The sequence below is a fragment of the Salvelinus fontinalis genome, chromosome 12 (assembly GCF_029448725.1).
Source record: "Salvelinus fontinalis isolate EN_2023a chromosome 12, ASM2944872v1, whole genome shotgun sequence".
Classification (NCBI taxonomy): domain Eukaryota; kingdom Metazoa; phylum Chordata; class Actinopteri; order Salmoniformes; family Salmonidae; genus Salvelinus; species Salvelinus fontinalis.
Window position 1 is genome coordinate 44,216,469 of NC_074676.1, and position 22,499 is coordinate 44,238,967.

At 44.5% G+C, this 22,499-nt stretch overlaps 1 protein-coding gene across 1 annotated transcript in view; it reads left to right on the plus strand.

The window, feature by feature from the left end:
• Positions 1-529: 529 nt before the first annotated feature.
• The window catches only part of LOC129867476 (TSC22 domain family protein 2-like), a 43,865-nt gene continuing 21,895 nt past the window's right edge, over positions 530-22,499 (plus strand). The window contains exon 1 of the mRNA XM_055940913.1: positions 530-2,874. Within this exon, the coding sequence (XP_055796888.1) occupies positions 1,232-2,874 (1,643 nt within the window). The 5' untranslated portion in view covers positions 530-1,231. The remainder of the gene's footprint in view (positions 2,875-22,499) is intronic.

Below are 22,499 nucleotides of genomic sequence, written 5' to 3' on the forward strand. Positions count from 1 at the left end.
GCATGAAAAGAGTGTGTCCCGGTTTGGGATATCAAATTCTTTCAGAATACGAGAAACGCTCTTTTCACGGCACGTTGATTAAGCTACAACAGGAAGTTACTTTTTCATAGCAGGTTAGGAGAATTTAGGCAGCTGGTTAGGAGAATTAGGTTAGGGTTAGCGAAAATGCTCTCCTAACCTGCTACGCAAATAATTTCCGTTCGTAACTGTATCGAAAAGAGTGTCCAAATACAGCGCAGCATGGTTAAAGGTTTTGTTCTATCTGTGGTATGATGTGTCCCTTCAGAATGGTCGTCACAAGTTACATAAACCCCACCGATTTCTACAATATATTTTCCTAAAGTCTGATTTTAAACCTAACCGTTAACCACACTTCTAACACTATGCCTAACTCTAAACTCAAATTAAGACAAAAAAAAAATTTCATGAATTTTTACGATATAAAAGCAAATCAGCGTATCCCATTCGAATTCTCCAATGATTTACGTAAGTCAATGCGCAACCCTCCCAGAGTGCTGTTCGTTTTTTTTTGCCATCTTGTCGAGTGGTAAGAGGAAGAGCAGAGCGGCAGTTAGCTTGCTGCTAGTAAGTAGGTTTGTGTCATAGCAGCAGCTCTAAATAGTGAGAGAACCAGAGGACGAGGAAGATAAACTTTCTTAAATTCAGGAATTTCTGTCTATCGGAGGATATAGATTCTATGTGAAGATTTGGAAGAGGATATGGACTTGTTTACATGATGTCGTACAGGCTTGTTTATAGGTAAGGATCGAACTAACGACACCGATAGCTATTATTTGGTTAGCTTTTAGCTACATTAGCTAGCCAGCTAAAAGGGAGAGTGGTGAACGGAGCCCGCCTCAGACTAAAGTGTTGGTAGCAGCTGGTGAGCGGTAACTGCAACAGGGGTCTGCTTGCAACTCCGGGGCCGGTACAATAACGCACGCAGGAGGCCAGGTTCGGAAGAACTGGAGGAGAGGAGGTGGTGATATCGGGATACTTGTCACACAGAGACTAGCTAACGTTACCCTGTCCGATTTCGGGCGGGGGGCTGGTTCTTTTTTTACAGACAATCTGCAACAGGAGAGGGGAGCAAGGAATATGTCGCATATTTGCCTGCTATAATCTGTGAATTCTTTAGCTAGCTCGTTAAAAGCTATCACTTATTGATCTCAGACGAAACACTTATCAAGGAAATAGACAGTCACTTGAGTGACTAGCAAAGATATTCAACATGTCAAAAATGCCAGCAAAGAAGAAGAGTTGTTTTCAGATCACGAGTGTGACACAGGCTCAGGTGGCGGCCAGTAGCATCACGGATGACACCGAGAGTCTGGACGACCCGGACGAATCCAGGACCGAGGATGTGTCATCCAAAATATTCGACGTGTCCCTGGCCGATCCGGGAGTATGTGATCGAAGTTCATCCGAGGAGACTTTAAACAATGCAGGGGAAGCGGAGGCAGCTGTCATGGCCTTACATTTACTTCAAGAGGGGCAGCCAATGGCTGCAACAGGTCCTATTAATGGGGGCCATGCTCTTAGAAGTACAGGCCTGAGCCATGTCAACCCACACTTTCTAGGGGGTAGTGTTCCTGTACCAGCTGCGAGTCAGCCCTCCATTCCAACCTCGGCCACTCAGCAGCCGACAACAGTCAACGCTGGCCCTGCTGCGAATGTTTCCCCAAGTGTATCTCAGATGCCCCCCGCGGCGCCTAGCTCTACAACGACGACAAGCTGTAGTTCACGTTTCAGGGTCATAAAACTTGACCACAGTACAGGAGAGCCCTTCAGACGGGGCAGATGGACATGTATTGAGTTCTATGAGAGAGATTCTGAGGGCTCTAGCATGAGCAGGACTGTGGATAGCATAAAACATGCTGTCAGCATTGACCACAATGCAGACAGTGGGCTAGGGACCACAGGAAGCAATGTGGTTGCTCCTAGTACTCTCTCCACACAGGCTCAGGAGTCCACAGGTGATAGTGGCTACTACACTTTCCACCATGGCCACCCTCCGGAGCTTCAGCAGCAAGGCTACAGCCTAGAGCCCCAGACAGGGAGCGGGGCGAATGCCTTACAGCCCACAGGGTACTCAGCGACGGTATCCCAGGCACAGGTCAACGTGCAGCCCGATGTCCCCCAAATGCTTCACCCTATTGGCCACAACGGCGTGCCCCAAGGTGGCATGCTGCAAAAATCCCCCCTTGTGCCTCTTGCCACGCAGGCCCAGCAGTTTGCCTACTCCGCTCATCCCTCTGGAATGCACCCCAGTCAGCTGGACTATCGACAGCAGCACTTAGCCCCTCTACAGCCTGAGGGCTCCAGCCCTCAAACCCACCCCATGGCCTCCCTCTCTGTGGGGCCTCTGTCGAGCCACGGCCCCTCGTCTGTCAACACCCCTCAGGCTGGGGAGCTGTCTGGGTCTTTGCACGGCGGGCCATTAGCCTCGACCCATGGGCTGTTGCTGCAGGTAGCCAGCGGGGCTGTTTTGTCTCCTGCCCTACAGCAGCCGGTGAGTCATCCTCAGCCTTCAGGAGGAGTGGGCAGGGCCTCCGTTGTCCAGAATGTGCCTGCCACAGTGCCCAGTGCCACCAACACCCCCCCAGGCATGCCAATCCAGGCCCCTGACCCAGGAGGACTCCCCCTGGCCCAGGTAGCTCACGGTGAGGCCACAGCTGGAGCAGTCGGGCAGGGTCTTCCCACGGCCAGCCAGGGGGACGACAGCCGCAGGAGGTCGGACACCCTACCTCAGCCCAATACAACCCCAGGAAAAGATGTCATGAGGTCTTTCATCCCTGAGAGCTTGCAGCTGGCCACTCCCACCGTCAACAGCCTGTTCGGGATAGCCATTCCCATGGATGGAGATGAGGATGGGTAAGAGATTTGTTTTAAATTCACTTCAAATGTTGGAGGGCCTAGCTCAATGTTCAAACCTTATCTGTGTAATGTAGTGTCCAGACAAGGTGTTTATCCATTCACTCTCAATGTGGTGTCAATGGGCATCATGTTAAGATGTAAACAAAACTCAAGTGTTAGAAAACTGTGTAGCGCTGAGGGACTGAGGGCTGTTTCTGGAAGACTGCCATCATGTTATACATTCCCGTGGCATTCTGCAGCAGTGCGGTCATACTCAATGTTGTGTAGTGAAGGCCTCCTCTTGCCAAGGCTAGTGTGAGGTATGCTATTCCTGGAAATGTTTACTTGTATGTAAAAACATCTCTTGCGGTTGTGTTCAGAAGGTAAATGTGGAGTTTGGGGGCAGAAGGGCAGGGGGGGACAAGGTGGCAGGGGGGGACAAGGTGGCAGGGGGGAGAACTGCGCCAGAGAGAACTGGCATGGAGGAAGGAATCCTTTTTAATGTTTCATTAGTGCCTACTAGGGCTGAGCCCGTTTTAGTAGACTAGTTGATTTATTTAATTTTATTTTTTGTATTACATTTATCGAGACCGCAGGAATGGCTCATCAGTAGTGCATTTCCCCTTAATTCCCATAATTTCTAATCTTCTAATCTTCATTTGGTTACTGTAATTTCTGTTAATGCATTCAATTTATTATTCTTATTCTTATTCTTTTTAAAGTTGTCATTGTCGGAGTGGACACGTTGTTTGCGGAGTGCACAACCTAGGCTACGCTTGTGAGAAACAAGTTTTTGTTTATTTCATTACATTTACGACTTGTCAATTTATTCATTGTGTTTTGTTTGGAACGCTCCTGTCAATGTTGAGTAAGGACTCGCACCTGATTACGCACAGAAGTATGCCTAGTCTACCTGGCCTGCATGCAAATGTAGGCTTGTAAATGTGCTCATTTGGAGATCTGATAGTATTTCTGAAAAAAAGTCACGCTCAGATTCAGTGTAAATGTCATCAAATAGGCCTACCTCATTACTTATCCTTTGCGCAAATACAGCAGTGTCTGTCTGGAGAGCACTGAAACTGAGGGTCTAGTATATATTTTATGCAATGTTTGAAGTTCCTTGCACACAGGCCATGCGTAGATGTATTTTTATCAGGATATTTTCTACCTGCAGGCTGCAATGTTTTTATTTGTTGGCTTTATGCAGGTTATTTTTTACATAGTTGGCAATAGAAATCAAGTTTTATTTGTCACATGTGCCCGAAATACAACAGGTGTAGGTAGACCTTACAGTGAAATGCTTGCTTACAAGCCCTTAACCAACAATACAGATTTAAGAAAATAAATGTATGACAAATAATTTAAGGAGCAACAATAAAATAACAGTAGCGGGGCTACAGTTGGAGTCAGGAGTTTACATACACCTTAGCCAAATACATTTAAACAATTTTTTTTCACAATTCCTGACATTTAATCCTAGTAAAAATTCCCTCTTTTAGGTCAGTTAGGATCACCACTTTTTATTTTAAGAATGTGAAATGTCAGAATAATACTACAGAGAATGATTTATTTCAGCTTTTATTTCTTTCATCACATTCCCAGTGGGTCAGAAGTTTACATACACTAAATTAGTGTTTGGTAGCATTGTCTTTAAATTGTTTAACTTTGGTCAAGCATTTTGGATAGCCTTCCACAAGCTTCCCACAATAAGTTAGGTGAATTTTGGCCCATTCCTCCTGACAGAGCTGATGTAACTGAGTCAGGTTTGTAAGCCTCCTTGCTCATACACACTTTTTCAGTTCTGCCCACACATTTTTTATAGGATTGAGGTCAGGACTTTGTGATGGCCACTCCAATACCTTGACTTTGTTGTCCTTAAGCCATTTTGCCACAACTTTGGAAGTATGCTTGGGGTCATTGTCCATTTGGAAGACCCATTTGAGACCAAGCTTTAACTTCCTGACTGATGTCTTGATGTTTCTTCAATATATCCACATACTTTTCCTCCTCATGATGCCATCTATTTTGTGAAGTGCACCAGTCCCTCCTGCAGCAAAGCACCCCCACAACATGACGCTGCCACCCCTCGTGTTTCACGGTTGGGATGGTGTTCTTCGCCTTGCAAGCTTCCCCCTTTTTCCTCCAAACAAAACGATGGTCATTATGGCCAAACAGTTCCATTTTTGTTTCATCAGACCAGAGGACATTTCTCCAAAAAGTACGGTCTTTGTCCCCATGTGCCGTAGTCTGGCTTTTTTATGGTGGTTTTGGAGCAGTGGCTTCTTCCTGGCTGAGCGGCCTTTCAGGTTATGTCGATATAGGACTCGTTTTACTGTGGATATAGATACTTTTGTACCTGTTTCCTCCAGCATCTTCACAAGGGCCTTTGCTGTTGTTCTGGGATTGATTTGCACTTTTCGCACCCAAGTACGTTCATCTCTAGGTGACAGAACCCCTCTCCTTCCTGAGCGGTATGACGGCTGCGTGGTCCCATGGTGTTTATACTTGCGTACTATTGTTTGTACAGATGAATGTGGTTCTTCAGGCGTTTGGAAATTGCTCCCAAGGATGAACCAGACTCGTGGAGGTCTACAATTTTTTTTCTGAGGTCTTTGCTGAATTCTTTTGATTTTCCCATGATGTCAAGCAAAGAGGCACTGAGTTTGAACGAAGGCCTTGAAATACATCCACAGGTACACGTCCAATTGACTCTGATGATGTCAATTAGCCTATCGGAAACTTCTAAAGCCTTGACATCATTTTCTGAAATTTTCCAAGCTCTTTAAAGGCACAGTCAAACTGACCAAGTGGAATTGTGATAGTGAAATAATCTGTCTGTAAACAATTGTTGGGGAAAATTACTTGTGTCATGCACAAAATAGATGTCCTAACCGACTTGCCAAAACTATAGTTTGTTAACACGATATAAAAAACAAGTTTTAATGACTCCAACCTAAGTATATGTAAACTTCCGACTTCAACAGGGGGTACCGGTGCAGAGTCAATGTGCGGGGGCACTAGTTAGTTGAGGTAATATGTAGGTAGAGGTAAAGAAGTTACTTTTACATTTGTGTAATTTTAATATAGTTATTAATCACAATTCAATGATTTTCAGATATGAGGTCTTTATTATAAATTAAACTGTTCCATTAAAATAAGCATATGAAAACCAAAACATGCAGATCAGTAGAAATGGTAAGATAAATGGCACTCCAAATGGAGAAGGTTGCCAACCCCTGGTGTAGCCTATTACCAGCAATTCCGGGAGCTAATGGCAGAATCTGTGAAGGCCAGCAGCAGCGGGAAGAGGAGGTTCGGGAACAGGTTTTTTTCTTCTGGTTAGGCTATCTTGATCTCTGGCTCCCTCTTGAGTCGTTTGTGTGTCATTATTTAATCACAGTGTGCTTAAAGCATCAGACAAGCTCCGTAGTCTACATATAGTTGATTTTATAAAAACACACAGTGTGAGTATGTTAGAGCGTTGGGCCAATAACCGAAAGGTTGCTGGATTGAATCCCTGAGCTGACATGGTAAAAATCTGTCTTTCTGCCCCTGAGCAAGGCAGTTTACCCACTGTTCCCCCGGTGCCGAAGACATGGATTGTCTTTTTCCCTTATATGGAAAAATAAAATTCAGAGAAGTCCATTGGTCGATTTTATATTATATTTTTGTCGGGGACAGCCCTAGTGCCTACTAAAACACAGGATAACAACTCACTTTGTTATAGACACTCAGAACCCCATATTTACCCCCTCCCCCTCCTTTTTGTGTTGAGGCTCTTAAATAAATGACACTAAAAGTAATACTCTCCGAGCATGGAGCCCTGTGTTTGTTCTCTGGATCTTTTCCTAGCATGACACCTCATAAATAGGGGGTAGAGAGGGAGGAATAATGATGGACAGGGCAAGTTGTTGCCAGTGTAATGTCATCGGGGAACAGCCCGTGCCCATTTTCTAATCGTTCTCGGATGTTGGCCGTGACATCAGGGGAGCCCTATACAGCTGACCATGGAGCCATGATGGCAGCAGGTCTGCATCCAAAGTTACACCTTGTTCACTACTGTTGACCAGAGTCCTATAGAGAATAGGGTGTCATTTGGGAAGCAGGACGTCTGTGGAGAGGACAGGCCGACGGGTGTGCTCCAGTCAGCAATGAGATGACATGGCTGGATTGAGTCTAGTCTCTGTCAACTGTTTAGCTCAGTTCTATCATGGCCTGATGTTGACATGGGATTTTCTCAGTCCTTGAAATCGCTCACATTTCAGACTGATTCTTGATCACTTGTACTCACTGTTTATTGACTTTTGGAGGCTCTCGAGAGGCTTCCTATAGATTCTCACAAACACGTGTGCATTATGTTCTTGTGCTGAAGTTTGGTTAACCTTGGAGTGTGTGCTGGGAGGCTAGCCTGTGTGTATCCTAAAGGGGAGATAGCAGGCTAGCAGAGCCAGCTAGGCTCTAGATTATTATGTTATCAGCTAATATTCAGATAAAATATATAAAACTTCCTGACAATTCAAAATTATCCAAACGTAAGAAACACTTCTCAAATCATGTCGCATCTTCTAGGGAGAGACATGTTTACTCCTACAGTCAGAGACACATTGTTCTGTACACAATTTCAACTCCTATGTGAAACCAGGTCAGGGCCAAGTCTCATTGTTTGTTCTGGTCTTTATTAAAACAACGCTGGGTGGCGCAGTGCGACTGCGGAGCGATTGAGTCTTCAGTTTGGGAAGGTTGGCATCTTCTATGATCAATGCTGTCCTTTTAGCCAAATAAACCAGTGAGGATGCCCTTGGGACAAATTGGCTTCATTCAACAGAATGGTATGGTCTTCAACTGAATTATAACTCCCTGGATAGATTCCCCTCAGCCTGACTCTCAATTGTGAGGTTAGTGGGGCGTAGTAGTTGGATCCTAACTTAGGACTACATCTTCATCGGCAATCAATTATTTAACCTGTTTTTATCACAGATTTTTTTTTTTTTTTAGATAAATACCTTGGCTACTCTTAAGAGGAAAACCCAGTAACTAGGCAACACCGACTTGAGGTACATTCAGTCTTTATGCCGTCATGTGGTCACTCCAGGACCCAGCATTGGGTCCTGTGCCCCTGTGGTGGCCCTACTTAACAAAGTGACTGGTTTTAGTGTGTGCATGTGAGCCACGCCCCTTCTGTGTCACCGCTGAGACCCCCACCCCCCACCCTTATATTGATTAGTGGGCCTGCTGCTCTGATTGGCCTTTCTAACTATGTACTCTGGCTCTTCCCCTTTCCTCCAATGGAACACCATACATTGACTCAGTACAAGTACCCCCGGATGCCGAGCAGTTGCCATACCAGGCGGTGACGCAACCGGTCAGGATGCTCTCGATGGTGTGGCTGTAGGACTTTGAGGATCTGGGGACCAATGCTGGATCTTTTCATTCTCCTGAGGGGGGAAATGGCATTGTCGTGCCTTCTTCACGACTGTCTTGGTGTGTTTGGACTATGATAGTTTATTGGTGTTGTGGACACCAAGGAACTTGAAACTCTCGACCCGCTCCACTACAGCCTTGTCGACGTGTATGGGGGCATGTTCTGCCCTCCTTTACGTGAGTAGGTCATCTGTACAATTGTTTCGCCCTGCTTTGACAGCCGGGCTCCTCCTGTGAGCGGAGGTAGTGTTGAGTGAGTGCGACATGAAAGCATCCATGGTGTGGTAGAGAGATGGGCAGTTTTTAATCAATGGGCCTCCGTCATATTTCATGTCTCCTCTCGAGTTATGCTGTGGCCCTTTTCCTACCCCATGCTGGAGCCCATCACTGTCAGTTATTTTACCCCGGGCAGTTTCTTTGCCCACCCCCCCCATCACTAAAAATAAGTTTTTTGGCACTTGGACAAAAAAAAAAGTTTCCTCTCGTATCCTCATTGTGGATGGCCTCCTTGAACAACAACTATGACTGGGGTTGTCAGAGGAACCTGTCACTTGGATTATTAAGGGATGTTTTGAGTGTATGTGTGAGTTGAGGAACAACTAGATCAGTTTGTTGTTAGTTCCTCTTCTTGTGAATGTCAGGCGGTTTGGGCTATGATATCAATCCCACTCTGAACTGTTTTGGACGTGCACCATTTGTCATATTGATCAACCCACTCTGCCTCTCTCTGTGTGTCTGATTATGGACCAGGGGACCTGCTAGACTCTTGAGACAGAAAATATACAGCATGTCAAATCACCGCAGCGATGAATACAAACCACAGTCTTTGTTTGAGAGGAGAGGGAGGCTTTATCAACCGTGTAGGAGAACCACCTTCTGGGGCTTTTTAGGTTCACATTGAGTGGAGACAGAGGGTGAAAAATAGAGGCCACACTGAGGGTTATTCTCAGCAATTTTAAATCTGACATTCCTAAATGAGCAATGTAAATTATTCTGGGTGCATTTTATTCTGCTCAGATCGGTCTTAAAGGAATTTACTTTCCTGCTTTGTCTTTTAATATATATATTTTTTTGTCAAACTACATCCTCGGTTTTTTAAAACTTTAGTTTCTAATGTTTCATCTTGTCAGCGTTGTGCACTTCCTGTTCCTCCTCTTGTGCTGAGCTTCTGCAGGGCAACGGATGTGACTCATACTGGCGGAGTAGAGATGTAACACTTTAATTCACTAATCTGACACCGTTTCACAACAGACTAGGATTTAATCAGTGCGTGTGTGTGTTTTGTCATTCACCAAGTGGTGTAAATCCTGCCTGTTATTTGGTGACCGAGCAATTTGGGTGACCTCACTCCTTTCCTACTCTCCTTTTAGTTATAGTTTCCATGGTACAGATTTAGGATAATGTTATACACTGTTGGTTCTTATCAACTGTGACGCAAATTATGTAACGTGGCATATCTTGGCCTTTGCGAGCCACTTTACCTACCTTCTATGCCTTCAAGGGTGTGGTGACTAATGTATACTAAGCCCCTTGAGTCTTGCCTCTACGCACTAGATCCAAGACATGGTTTTTACCCTATCCGTGACCATGGCGGTCAGTGTCATGTCCCGAATGTGGAAAACCGAAGGAGACCACGTCCAATAAAATAATGGACAGTTTGGGAGCATTACGAGGGATTCATTTCAAAAAGGATGCGGTAAGACGCCACATGAAACCTACCCTGACAACATAATCATGATGCATTCATTCTCAAATCCCTCTCTCTGCGTCGTCCCTTTCATTCAGAAATGCAACGTTGACAGCCACCTAAAGCCTGAAGTTACGGTTGCTTTGATTTCCATAAAGGTTGGCTCAGGGCATCCAGTGTGTTGTCTAAAGAGTCTGTCACAGAGTACGGTATGTAAAGGAGGTTGTGTGTGTGTGTGACTTGTCACACTCGTATGTTAGCTGCAGCGCAGATGAGTCCTGGGATTCTTGGGCCCTGTAGTCATTTAGTAATGGTATGTACAGTCCAGGCCTGCATTATTAGCTGTCTAAGCACAGCTTTAAAGATTTCAGGATACAAGTTATGTGTTGGAGTGTCACATGCCGCCTGGCTGCACAAAGCCTTTTAACTGAAGCGTTTCACTTGGTGTCCTGTTCGTTCGCTGCCACTGTATGTGGCACAGGCAGGGATGAACTGATGCGCTGTATCAGCCCAGTCTGTCATATTGCCGTGCTCTCTTGCCTGCGCTCTGCTCTGCTCTCTTGCCTGCGCTCTGCTCTGCTCTCTTGCCTGCGCTCTGCTCTGCTCTCTTGCCTGCGCTCTGCTCTCTTGCCTGCGCTCTGCTCTCTTGCCTGCGCTCTGCTCTCTTGCCTGCGCTCTGCTCTCTTGCCTGCGCTCTGCTCTGCTGCACAGTGGCTGCCTCACACTTCTCATCAGCCCTCTGCTGTGCAACAGGCCTGCTCATTGGACCCCAGGCATTCACTGGAGAGTGACTGACTGTGTTTTAAAGGGAATTGTCTGGACACGCTAGAGTAGACCTGAGGGGGGGACACACAGGGAGTTCAGTGTGTCACGCTCATGCTTCAGGACCCAATTCTGTGCTTTATTTAACCGGCAGAGTCAATGAACTAGACCCTGATTTGGTCAAATCGAGCAGATGGCGTGTCTTTTGTACCGGTTACCATGCTAATGTTATCAGTTACTTGTTGTACTCCAGCTGAGTAGGCTAGGCTGTGTAGGCCTATATAGTAGCTGTTTTTCTCACTTGGATTGACTCATTGTGACAGTGTCAGCAAAGATGCACAAGAAATTCATCACCTTTTGGCACAGAGCTGTTTCTAATCTGTGAAACATTTTTGGCGCCCACCTTTCACTGAATTAACGTTTAGCCAGATACTGGGGAGCCATCTGTCTGGTAATAGTGTGCAGTTGAGTCAGAAGACCCCCCTCACCCTCCTCCACATCCTGACCCCTAAAGAACGGAGGCAGGGATGGTTGGTGGCTAGCAGCACAGCTGTTACAGCTGGCCCCCTACTGAGAGTCACGTCCTTGAGCCATCCAATCTCTCCACATCTCCCAGAGCGTAATGCATCGGCTCTTATGAGACTACCCGTACTACTGCAGGGCTCACTGTTTTATTTGACTCCCCATCCAGCTGACTCACTCTGCCTCAGTCATCCGTCTCTGTGCACTGAGCTCACATTACCTCTGGTTCATATCCTGTATGGATATTTTCCCAAGGAAGTAGTAGCGCAGGGAATTGCGGAGGCCGCTACGCTGGATGAGGAATACCAGACAATGGAGGCCACCTGGCCTCAAGTCACTTGCATTGCATTCTGTGTACAGGATCGTTCTATGTTTTCCTGCTTAAGAGAACAGTGTCTTGTGTATGTGGCTTGTGGTTATGTTTTTTGGGGGGGAATTTAGGGAGGGGGGAAATCATCCAGTTTTACAGAGGATTCACTCAGCTGAGTGACCTGAGTATTAGTGGCTGCATTCATATTCTGTTCACACCACATTTCGAAAGAGGTTTAGGCCCCCAAAATGAGAAAAATAACGTTGAATATGTTAACTCCGCCTCAGGTTTTTTCCAGGTAACATGTTGATGCATTTGACCTGTCAGGGTAAATGTATTCAAGTTAGTTTTGTTTAGGTTGTGTTTTACAACTGTTACCCAATAAGAAATGTACTTCAAATATTCTCTTTATTTAACCTAATCTGAAATAAAATACATAAATTATGTAAAAGAACCGTTTCACTCATCACCTTTATATAATATTTGAGTATTTGGTAACCGCTGCCAATGGGTATAACCCTTAAGAACACAGATTTTTTTTCATTTGTAAAATGGTATTGTTGTGCAAAGCCTCTCTATTTACTGAAGTGCTCATTTCTAAATCCCCTGTCAAGCAGGCATCATGGGGCCAAGACTCTCTTTTTAACGGTTGTCATTATGATGTGCGCTCTTCGGTGAATAGCACAATAAAGATCTTGTATTTCTTGGTACTGTTTTGATTACCCACGGTTCGGGCCAGATCCAATACATAATATTAGCCTGGACAGGTGTGCCCCAAGGCTGTATCCTAGGACCAATACTTTTCTGCTTTCAGTTCACTTGGAGGTGTCTGCAATCACTCTGTTTTGATGAATGTGACTTTACCTGCCAGTCAAGTGCAGCAGTGCTCTAAATACAATTGTTTTCTTGTAATTATCTGACAAAGCAATGCCAAAGGGATGCACAAAGTTTCTGGTCACGTTTCCCATGCGGACTCTGGGCTATAGGTCACCCAGATAGTAATGCTGTCAGGCCTCTGCCTGACAGCATTCCCAAACCTTCTCACACATACCTAAAGCAATTATTTCACTGCAGTCTCTACATTTTAGCATATATTTAATCCAATAATGTTTGACGTATTCAGGAGAGGCTATTTCTTGTGTAGGGTGCTATCCGACTCCAAATATAATCAAGTGGGATGGAACAAATTGGCTAGCTACCACCAGCGACGTGATACAGCTGCTCAGTGGGAAGCCCCTTGATACAACACTGGTCATTTACACCGGCTTGTCGTTACGTTAGCTAATTGTCATGTCACTGTGACATCCAGATACTAGATGGTGACCAATACTACAAGTTATTTCTCCCTCGCCCATCAAAACAAACATCTCTTTATTTTACAAGTTTTAAATATCTCCGAGTTCACTTTTTCTCCCCTTCTCTCTTAGAACTAATTCTCCATTTCTGTCTGGTATCATTCGTCCGTTAATAAACTCATTCTGGGCACTAGGGGTGTCTGACTGCCTCGTTTAAAAAAAATCAGGCATTTGGTTTCTTACTCTGGTTGTTACCAAGTGACCTCTTCACAGCTGCTCTCTGAGGTATTTGTTGAAGTGAAACTTGCAAGCGAAAATGCCTCTTTACAGCTCTTACTTGAGGTAATTCCACAACATGGGTTATGAGCGAGACTCAGAGGCGCGAGCTAAAATATATACAGTGCATTCGGAAAGTATTCATACCCCTTCCCTTATACATTTTGTTACGTTACAGCCTTATTCTAAAATAGATTAAACAGGTTTTTCCCCCTCATCAATTTATACACAATACCCCATAACAACAAAGCGAAAACAGGTTTGTAGACATTTTTGCAAATTTATTAACAATAAAAAAAAACACCTTATTTACATAGCTATTCAGACCCTTTGATCATCCTTGATGTTTCTACAACTTGATTTTAGTTCACCTGTGGTAAATTCAATTGATTGGACAGGATTTGGAAAGGCACACACCTGTCTATATAAGGTCCCACAGTTGACAGTGCATGTCAGAGCAAAAACCAAGCCATGAGCTCGAAAGAATTGTCCATAGAGATCCGAGACAGGATTGTGTTGAGGCAGAGATCTGGGGAAGAGTACCAAAAAATGTCTACAGCATTGAAGGTCCCCAAGAACACAGTGGCCTCCATCATTCTAAAATGGAATAAGTTTGGAACCACCAAGACTCCTCCTAGAGCTGGCCGCCTGGCCAAACTGAGCAATCGGGGGAGAAGAGCCTTGGTCAGGGAGGTGAACAAGAACCCGATGGTCGCTCTGACAGAGCTCCAGAGTCCTTCTGTGGAGATGGTTGTCCTTCCGGGAAGATTCTCCCATCTCTGCAACACTCCACCAATCAGGCCTTTATGGTAGAATGGCCAGACAGACGCTACACCTCAGCAAAAGCCCACTTGGAGTTTACCAAAAGGCACCTAAAGACTGGCAACATGAGAAACAAAATTCTCTGTTCTGATTGATCTCTTTGGCCTGAATGCCAAGCGTCATGTCTGGAGGAAACCTGTCACCATTCCTATGGTGAAGCGTGGTGGCAGAATGGGGTGGGGGTGTTTTTCAGGGACAGGGAGAGTAGTCAGGATCGAGGCAAAGATGAACAAAGCAAAGTACAGAGATCCTTGATGACAACCTGCTCCAGAGTGCTCAGGACCTCCGACCTGGGCAAAGGTTCACCTTCCAACAGGACAACAATACTAAGCACACAGCCAAGACAACGCAGGAGTGGCTTCTGGACAAGTCTCAATGTCCTTGAGCGGCCCGGCCAGAGCCTGGACTTGAACCCGATCGAGCATCTCTGGAGAAACCTGAAAATAGTTGTGCTGCAATTTTCCCCATCCATTCGGGCAGAGCTTGAGAGGATCTGCAGAGAAGAATGGGAGAAACTCCCCAAACATACAGGTGTGCCAAGCCTGTAGCGTCATACCCAAGGCTATAGGCTATATATAGACTCCAGGCTATAATCACTGCCAAAGGTGCTTCAACAAAGTACTGAGTACAGGATCTGAGTACTTATGTAAAATTGGTATTACATTTTTTATTTTATTGATAATATATTTGCAAGCATTTATTAAACCTGTTTTTGCTTTGTCATTATGGGTTATTGAGGGGGATAAACCCCCAATTTGATCCATTTTAGAATGAGGCTGTAACGTACCAACATGTGGAAAAAGTTGAGGGGTCTGAATACCTTCCGAATGCACTGTGGAGAAGAGCCATTAGTCAGTTGAGTTCAGTCCCCACCACTAGGCCACGGAAGTCTTCTCCGAGAGTGGATGGATGACTCAGCAGTTTCAATCTCATGTTGTGCTAAGCTGCGTGAGCCCTCGAGGACCTTTTTGTTTGGGGCCCCCTCGTGCAGTAGACCTTTTTTTTGGGGGGGGGGGGGGCCTTGTGCAGTAGACCTTTTTTTGGGGGGGGGGCCCTCGTGCAGTAGACCTCTTTTGTTGGGGGCCCCCTCGTGCAGTAGACCTTTTTTGTTGGGGGCCCCCTCGTGCAGTAGACCTTTTTTGTTGGGGTCCCCCTCGTGCAGTAGAGCAGTCAACTGAAAATGTTGTTTTTTTCCCACCTCAAATTATATTTGTCACGTGAATCACCGTTTTGTGTATGCACTTAATATATTGAATTAATTTCCCATTAGGATTAGCAACTCAGCAAAAAAAGAAACGTCACTTTTCAGGACCCTGTCTTTCAAAGATAATTCGTAAAAATACAAATCATTTCACAGCTCTTCATTGTAAAGGGTTTAAACACCATTTCCCATGCTTGTTCAATGAACCATAAACAATGAATGAACATGCACCTCTGGATCGGTTGTTAAGACACTAACAGCTTAGACGGTAGGCAATTAAGGTCACAGTTATGAAAACTTAGGACACTAAAGAGGCCTTTATACTGACTCTGAAAAACACCAAAAGAAAGATGCCCAGGGTTCCTGCTCATCTGCGTGGACGTGCCTTAGGCATGCTGCAAGGGGGCATGAGGACTGCAGATGTGGCCAGGTCAATAAATTGCAATGTCCGTACTGTGAGACGCCTAAGACAGAGCTACAGGGAGACAGGACGGACAGCTGATCGTCCTCGCAGTGGCAGACCACGTGTAACAACACCAGCACAGGATTGGTACGGCCGAACCTCACACCTGCGGGACAGGTACAGGATGGCAACAACTGCCCGAGTTACACCAGGAACGCACAATCCCCACATCAGTGCTCAGACTGTCCACAATAGGCTGAGAGATGCGGGACTGAGGGCTTGTAGGCCTGTTGTAAGGCAGGTCCTCACTAGACATCACCGGCAACAACGTCACCTATGGGCACAAACCCACCGTCGATGGACCAGACAGCCTGGCAAAAAGTGCTCTTCACTGACGTTGTGGTTTTGTCTCACCAGGGGTGATGGTTGGATTCGCGTTCATCGTCGAAGGAATGAGCGTTACACCAAGGCCTGTACTCTGGAGCGGCATCGAGGTGGAGGGTCCGTCATGGTCTGGGGCGGTGTGTCACAGCATCGTCGGACTGAGCTTGTTGTCATAGCAGGCAATCTCAACGCTGTGCGTTACAGGGAAGACATCCTCCTCCCTCATGTGGTACCCTTCCTGCAGGCTCATCCTAACATGACCCTCCAGCATGACAATGCCACCAGCCATACTGCTCATTCTGTGCGTGATTTCCTGCAAGACAGGAATGTCAGTGTTCTGTCATGGCCAGCGAAGATCCCGGATCTCAATCCCGTTGAGCACGTCTGGGACCTGTTGGATCGGAGGGTGAGGGATAGGGCCACCCCCCCCCCCCCCCCCCCCAGAGATGTCCTGGAACTTGCATGTGCCTTGGTGGAAAAGTGGGGTAACATCTCCAGCAAGAACTGGCAAATCTGGTGCAGTCCATGAGGAGGAGATGCACTACAGTACTTAAGGCAGCTGGTGGCCACACCAGACTGTTACTTTTGATTTTGACGACCCCCCCCCCCCCCCTTTGTTCAGGGACACACTATTCCATTTCTGTTAGTCACATGTCTGTGGAACTTGTTCAGTTGTTAAATCTTATGTTCATACAAATATTTACACATGTTAAGTTTGCTGAAAATGAACGCAGTTGACAGTGAAGACGTTTCTTTTTTGTGTTATGCAATTTTTCACGTGAAAAACATTTGTCATCCTATAAATCGGTCTATAGATCATTTAAAGGCTATGTTGTATTAGGCAAAAGATGCTCAATGCGTTCAAGGATGTTTTTAATGCCATAAATCTTTGGCATGGGGCCTCCCGAGTGACATGGCCGTCTAAGGCACTTCATCACTACAGACCCAGGTTCGATCCCGGCCCGTATCACAACCGGCCGTGATCAGGAGTCCCATAGGGCGGGGCACAATTGGCCCAGCTTCGGGTGTTAAGAAGCGCGGTTAGGCGGGTCATGTTTCGGAGGAAACATGACTCGACCTTTGCCTCCCGACCCCTTTGGGGAGTTGCAGCGATGGGACAAGATTTGATATTGTGGTGAAAAAGGGGGTTCATTTTTTGGGGCAATTAAAAGAAACAGAAGTCCAAACAACAAAGTAAAAAATAAATATGTACTTAAAAAGAAAATACATCTGAGAGAGCTAAGTCGCCAAAATAAAAGCTAGACGGTGCATTTTAGCAGAATAGATTTTGTTATTATGTTTGAGCAAAAGAACACAGCATTAGCCATGGCAAAATCCTATATAATCGCAGGAAATGAGCAAAAACAATACAAGAAGTCTTATTCTATAAGTCGTTAATTGTGTGCATCTCATGAAAGGTATAGGGACTCATACCTTGCAGTGTGTGGTGTACAAACGTCATGATATTTGGGTGATAATAATCACTAAGTGCTTTGATGTTCTCCTGCAAAGGAACAATTACTGGTATCTCACAAAGTGAACATGCTGCATCTCTCAACCAAATGACAGCCAAACTTGTTCAGGCTGTAGTTGAACCGATTTCAGCCTTAGGGTCTACCTAGGCCTATAACCTAGATTTCCAAGTCGGGACATAGCAGCGCTAAAAGAACATGAAAAGAACATTTAACTGAAACACGTTCAGTTAAAGCCAAGTACATGTAGGTAATGGTAAGTGTTATGTAACCGATTTGACAATCTTCTGTTGTACTACACTCGCGGCATGAAACATGAGTAAACTGACCATTTTATAACCTGGGTTGGTCGAGCCCTGAATGCTGATTGGCTGACAGCCATGGTATATCAGATCGTATACCACAGGTCTGACAAAACATTTATTTTTACTGCTCTAATTATGTTGGTAACCAGTTTATAATAGCAATAAGGCACCTCGGGGGTTTGTGATATGGCCAATATACCACGGCTAATGGCTGTATCCAGGCACTCAGTAAATTGATCATTCTATACCTACAGGAGGATTTTGTTTGCTCATGTAGCCTTGGTCCAATTATACATTTTTTTCACCATTCTTTGCAACCAAACATCTGGCATGAGATTTTTAAAGATAATTGTAGGCCTGGATCCCTTGACTGGCATTAAATACCATTCGGATTAGATGTTTATTTATTCTGGAAGCATGTTTTAGCGCTGATTGATGTAGCTGTGGAACATCATACAATTTCTGATGTGAGAGCTCAGTCTGGACTGAGTCAGTAAACCTCAGCTTCACTCCTTATCAATCTAGTTCTCTCCCTCCATTTCCTCTCTTTAGGTAGCTGCTTTTTTTCCCTTACTCATGTTTCTCTTCCTTTTTATATCTATGTTTATATGCAGGAACTTGTCCACTGCTTTCTACCAAGCCTTCCCTACTAGCAAGTTATGGGGGGCAAAGCCTGTCAGTGATGGGTGTGGGCTTGGGTGTGTGTGTGTGTGTGGACCAGCCATGGCTGGCGATCCCCAAGTTTGCATGGTTAGAAGCATGGCATTGTGGGAAGTGTCGGGGCAGGTCGGAATTTCACACTTCAGGCAACACTTCAGGACCCGTTGACACTTTTAGTGTGGTAATCTATCAGTCACGAGGACCCAGCGATTAAGTTTCTTTGGCGCCGCAGCTGTACAGAGTAGCACCACAGGGTTTTAGCACTCCAAACAGAAGATCACCTATTACTTAGTGTAATATCCCATGAAATACGATGCGATTTTATGTAATATTTTGAAAGCTGTATTTTTTTGTTGTTGCAATTTTAGGGAGAGCTGAAAGAGCAGATTGGTGAATACCTTCACCTCGTTTAGCTTAGGCAAAGTATTTTTGTCTCGTCCATTAGCCTTAGTGATTTGATTATCTAAAATATCTCTGTAGCATATAAAATGATTATGTACAAAAACTGAAGAGCCATGTGCTAAAAAGTGTTATATTGAACTCTTAAGACAAACCCGGCAGTAAGAGGACAGATATTTTGTATGTTGACGTGATTTATGGGACTTCAGTTTTGTTGGGCGTTACGGACATAACCAACTGAAGCGATGTGGTCACATCGTTTAGCTTAAGTGGCCTCGCCTAACTCCTATGGGACATAAGTCATTCACTTGCATTATATTATTATTGACTCACTTTTAACTCACATTATTGAAACACTTGGATCAGACTTGAATCTCTGTGTGTGTGTGTTGCCTCGATAACAACTTTAAGCCTACCTCGATATAATAAGTGCCTGTTTTTGGTAGTATAGGTCAACATTGTATCCCATCCTACCCACCTGAAACGGAAGTTATATAACCAACCATACATGTTGTAAATCAATCATTGAATATCCTTTTGTAATGAAATGGCTGCTGTACTTTTGACAATACAGGTGACAATATTAGGTCCCGTGTGGCTCAGTTGGTAGAGCATGTTGCCAGGGTTGTGGGTTCGATTCCCACGGGGGAACAGTATGAAATGTGTGCACTCACTACTGTAAGTTTCTCTGAAATAAGAGCGTCTACTAAATGACTAAAATGGAGATAGTATTGGGTTGGATAATTCCATTAAATACAATAATGTTGCGGCAATGTACTTTGTTCGGAGACGAGCGTGCATTACTCATGCCCCTGTTCTGATGAGGATCGAGGCAGATTAAAGACTTTCCCATGTGCTGTCTCATGCCCCTGCAGGGCTTTCTCTCCGCCACGGACTTTATTGCCTGTGAGTTAGTGCCTTTTTTTTGTTTTACGGGTTAGCTGACAGGACACATCTCATTCAGGTCTGTTTGTCAAGACGTCGCAGCTATACAAACGCTCTGATCTCATGATTTATGTAAGGAGCGGTCGACCCATGAAGAATGCGCCTTGGTGGCAGTCTATACCTAAGGTCTTTCTCAACAGTTATTTTATTTTCAAGTTCATGCAAGGTCACTGCCATCGAAAACATAGCCCACCCTGAAAACAAACTTTTTTCCCCCGCTGTCATCCCGTAGTATGGCCTATTGTGATCAAAGCACGAGTTACCATACACACTCCCAGTGCACCAACAACACACTGGCGCACTTGGCAAGAGATGACGGTTGACCTCCGCTGCTGTTGAAATTGGTTGGGATTTGGGTAAACAACAGTAGCTGTGTTGTGTAAGAGTTGTGGCTCACCACTTACGTGTTTGATCCCCACCCAGCTGAAGTGCCCCCTGGGCTGCAGTGACAAACGGTTTGGCTTTCTTCCTAACTGATTTCATCTAACCACAGGTAAACCTGAGAGCTGCCTCACATCCACCCTCCCTTACTGTCTGGAGTCAGCTAACTTGTCACTCCTCTGCACGGACTGACTTGTTGGAATGGGGCTAATGTAGCGCTAGGTGGTATACCGTGTTTTATTGTCAATATAGCACCTGCAACAATGTTGATGACTACAATGCTGTTTTCACTTTGCTATTAGCTTGTGTTTCTTACATCGGCAAACAGCTAGTTTATCTTTTCTTAGCAAGTTGTGGCTAAATCGTGTTATCCGCTAATGCTAATCGCTAGCTAATAAATGTACTGAGTCGGCGCAAACGTAGCTAGCTATACAACCTGATACCAGTGATGGTGTAGGCCTAAATCAGCAGGTTGTTTGTGCAACAGGTATCTAATAAATCAAAGAGGATTATGCAAAGCATGAAAACGATAACTACCGTAATTGCTGGACTATTAAGCGCACCTGAATATAAGCCGCACCCACTGAATTTAATATATTTTTTTATTTTGTACATAAATAAGCCGCAGGTGCCTACCGGTACATTGAAACAAATGAACTTTACACAGCCTTTAAACGAAACACGGCTTGTAACAAAAATAAATAGGCTTTAACGACACAGGCTTGTAACATTTTTTTTTTTTTAAATAGCAGTAAACGGTAGCCTACCAAGAAAGTCCTTGGTCACTATCTTCCTCCTGTGCACTGAAACCACTGAAGTCATCTCCTTTGGTGTCGGAGTTGAATAGCCTCAGAATTGCTTTATCCGATGTTGGATCGTTTTCATTGCGCTCTCCTCACTTTCATCCGGAGGCAAACTCATCCAAGCCTCATTTTCTAGTTTGGGCCATCTGCTTTTCTTTCCTCTGAAAACTTTTTGTCTTTTTGCACTAAGTCAGTTTCTCACGCTGCTGTTTCCAACGTCTTATCATCGACTCATTAAGGCTCCCGTGCAGCAGCTCTATTTCCTTTTCCAACAGCCAGATCGATCGTCTTCAAATTGAAAGCTGCATCATATGCATTTCTCCGTGTCTTTGCCATGATGAGGGTGACAAAATGACTACCGTAATCAGAATGATGGAAAGTTTGAGCGCGCTCGATTTACATTATGTGACGGTGCTCAGTTTTTTGGCGGCATGAATTTGTGAAAGCGGGAAAAATCCATAAATTAGCCGCGTCATTGTATAAAGCGCAAGGTTCATAGCGTGGGAAAAAAGTAGCGGCTTATAGTCCGTAAATTACGGTACATGAAGTGGCTAAGATAACATTTTAATGTAGCCGAAGATTATAGGGTCCCCTAGGAAACACGGACTAAGATTTTGGTTCCTACCCTGTCACTAACTCCTTGGCATTATCATTCGTTGTCGTGTCAAACACGGTATTCGATAATAATCATTCAATTTCCATGATTCCAAAAGTTCAAGTGTATTGATCTAAATCGCTAGTCAAATCGCATTTGCAACATTTGGTTAAAAATAAGGCCTAGATTTTTCGCCGATATCGTGCAGCCCAGAAATGCTCTCAAATGAGTGCAGGAAATGCAGAAATTTATGAAAACTTAAACCAACAATTGTCTTTGTTTTATACTGTTCAATTAAAATAATCAGAATGGTGAGAGACCCATTGAAATCACTTAAAATGTGTTGCAATCCTGGGTTACGCACTACTCATAAAGCACATTTTCTAATTTGTATTATTCAAAAACAAAAGTCAAATTAGAAAAATACCGTAATATGATATTTTGGCCATATCGCCCAGCCCTAAGCTAACTTGCTCTAAAGCAATTTTAGGGAAAAAACATTATTTCGAAATAATATAGATTTGTATAGATGTGTGTAGTATTGCTTACTAGGGGTGTCCAATCAACTTTGTAACCACTCCCTCTTCAAATTAGGGCTAATTGGAAGCGCTGTTCAAAAGAGGACATTGTATTATTATTGCTTTGTACTTCCTGACGAAGGCCATTCGGCCGAAACACGTCTGATTTTTAAAACCTTGTGTCTATTGAACATGCCATAACAAAGTTATTTTAATTAATTATATTTAGAGTGCCTTGGTCCTCTTTTTTTCTTTTTGATGATCAATTTACCCCTTTTCCCAAAGAGCACCTTCTGTCTACCAAAATGTACTATTGTGTACCTTAGTAGCGCTTCCCTTACTACTCTTTCTATGAAATAATATAAATAAAAAAATGTACAAATGGCAAACCTTGTAGGTGGGTCGGATCAGTCATAGTTTTGCGTCTCCGATGGCTTTATCCCTACGTTGTATTATCATAACCATTCAACCTTTCTCATAGT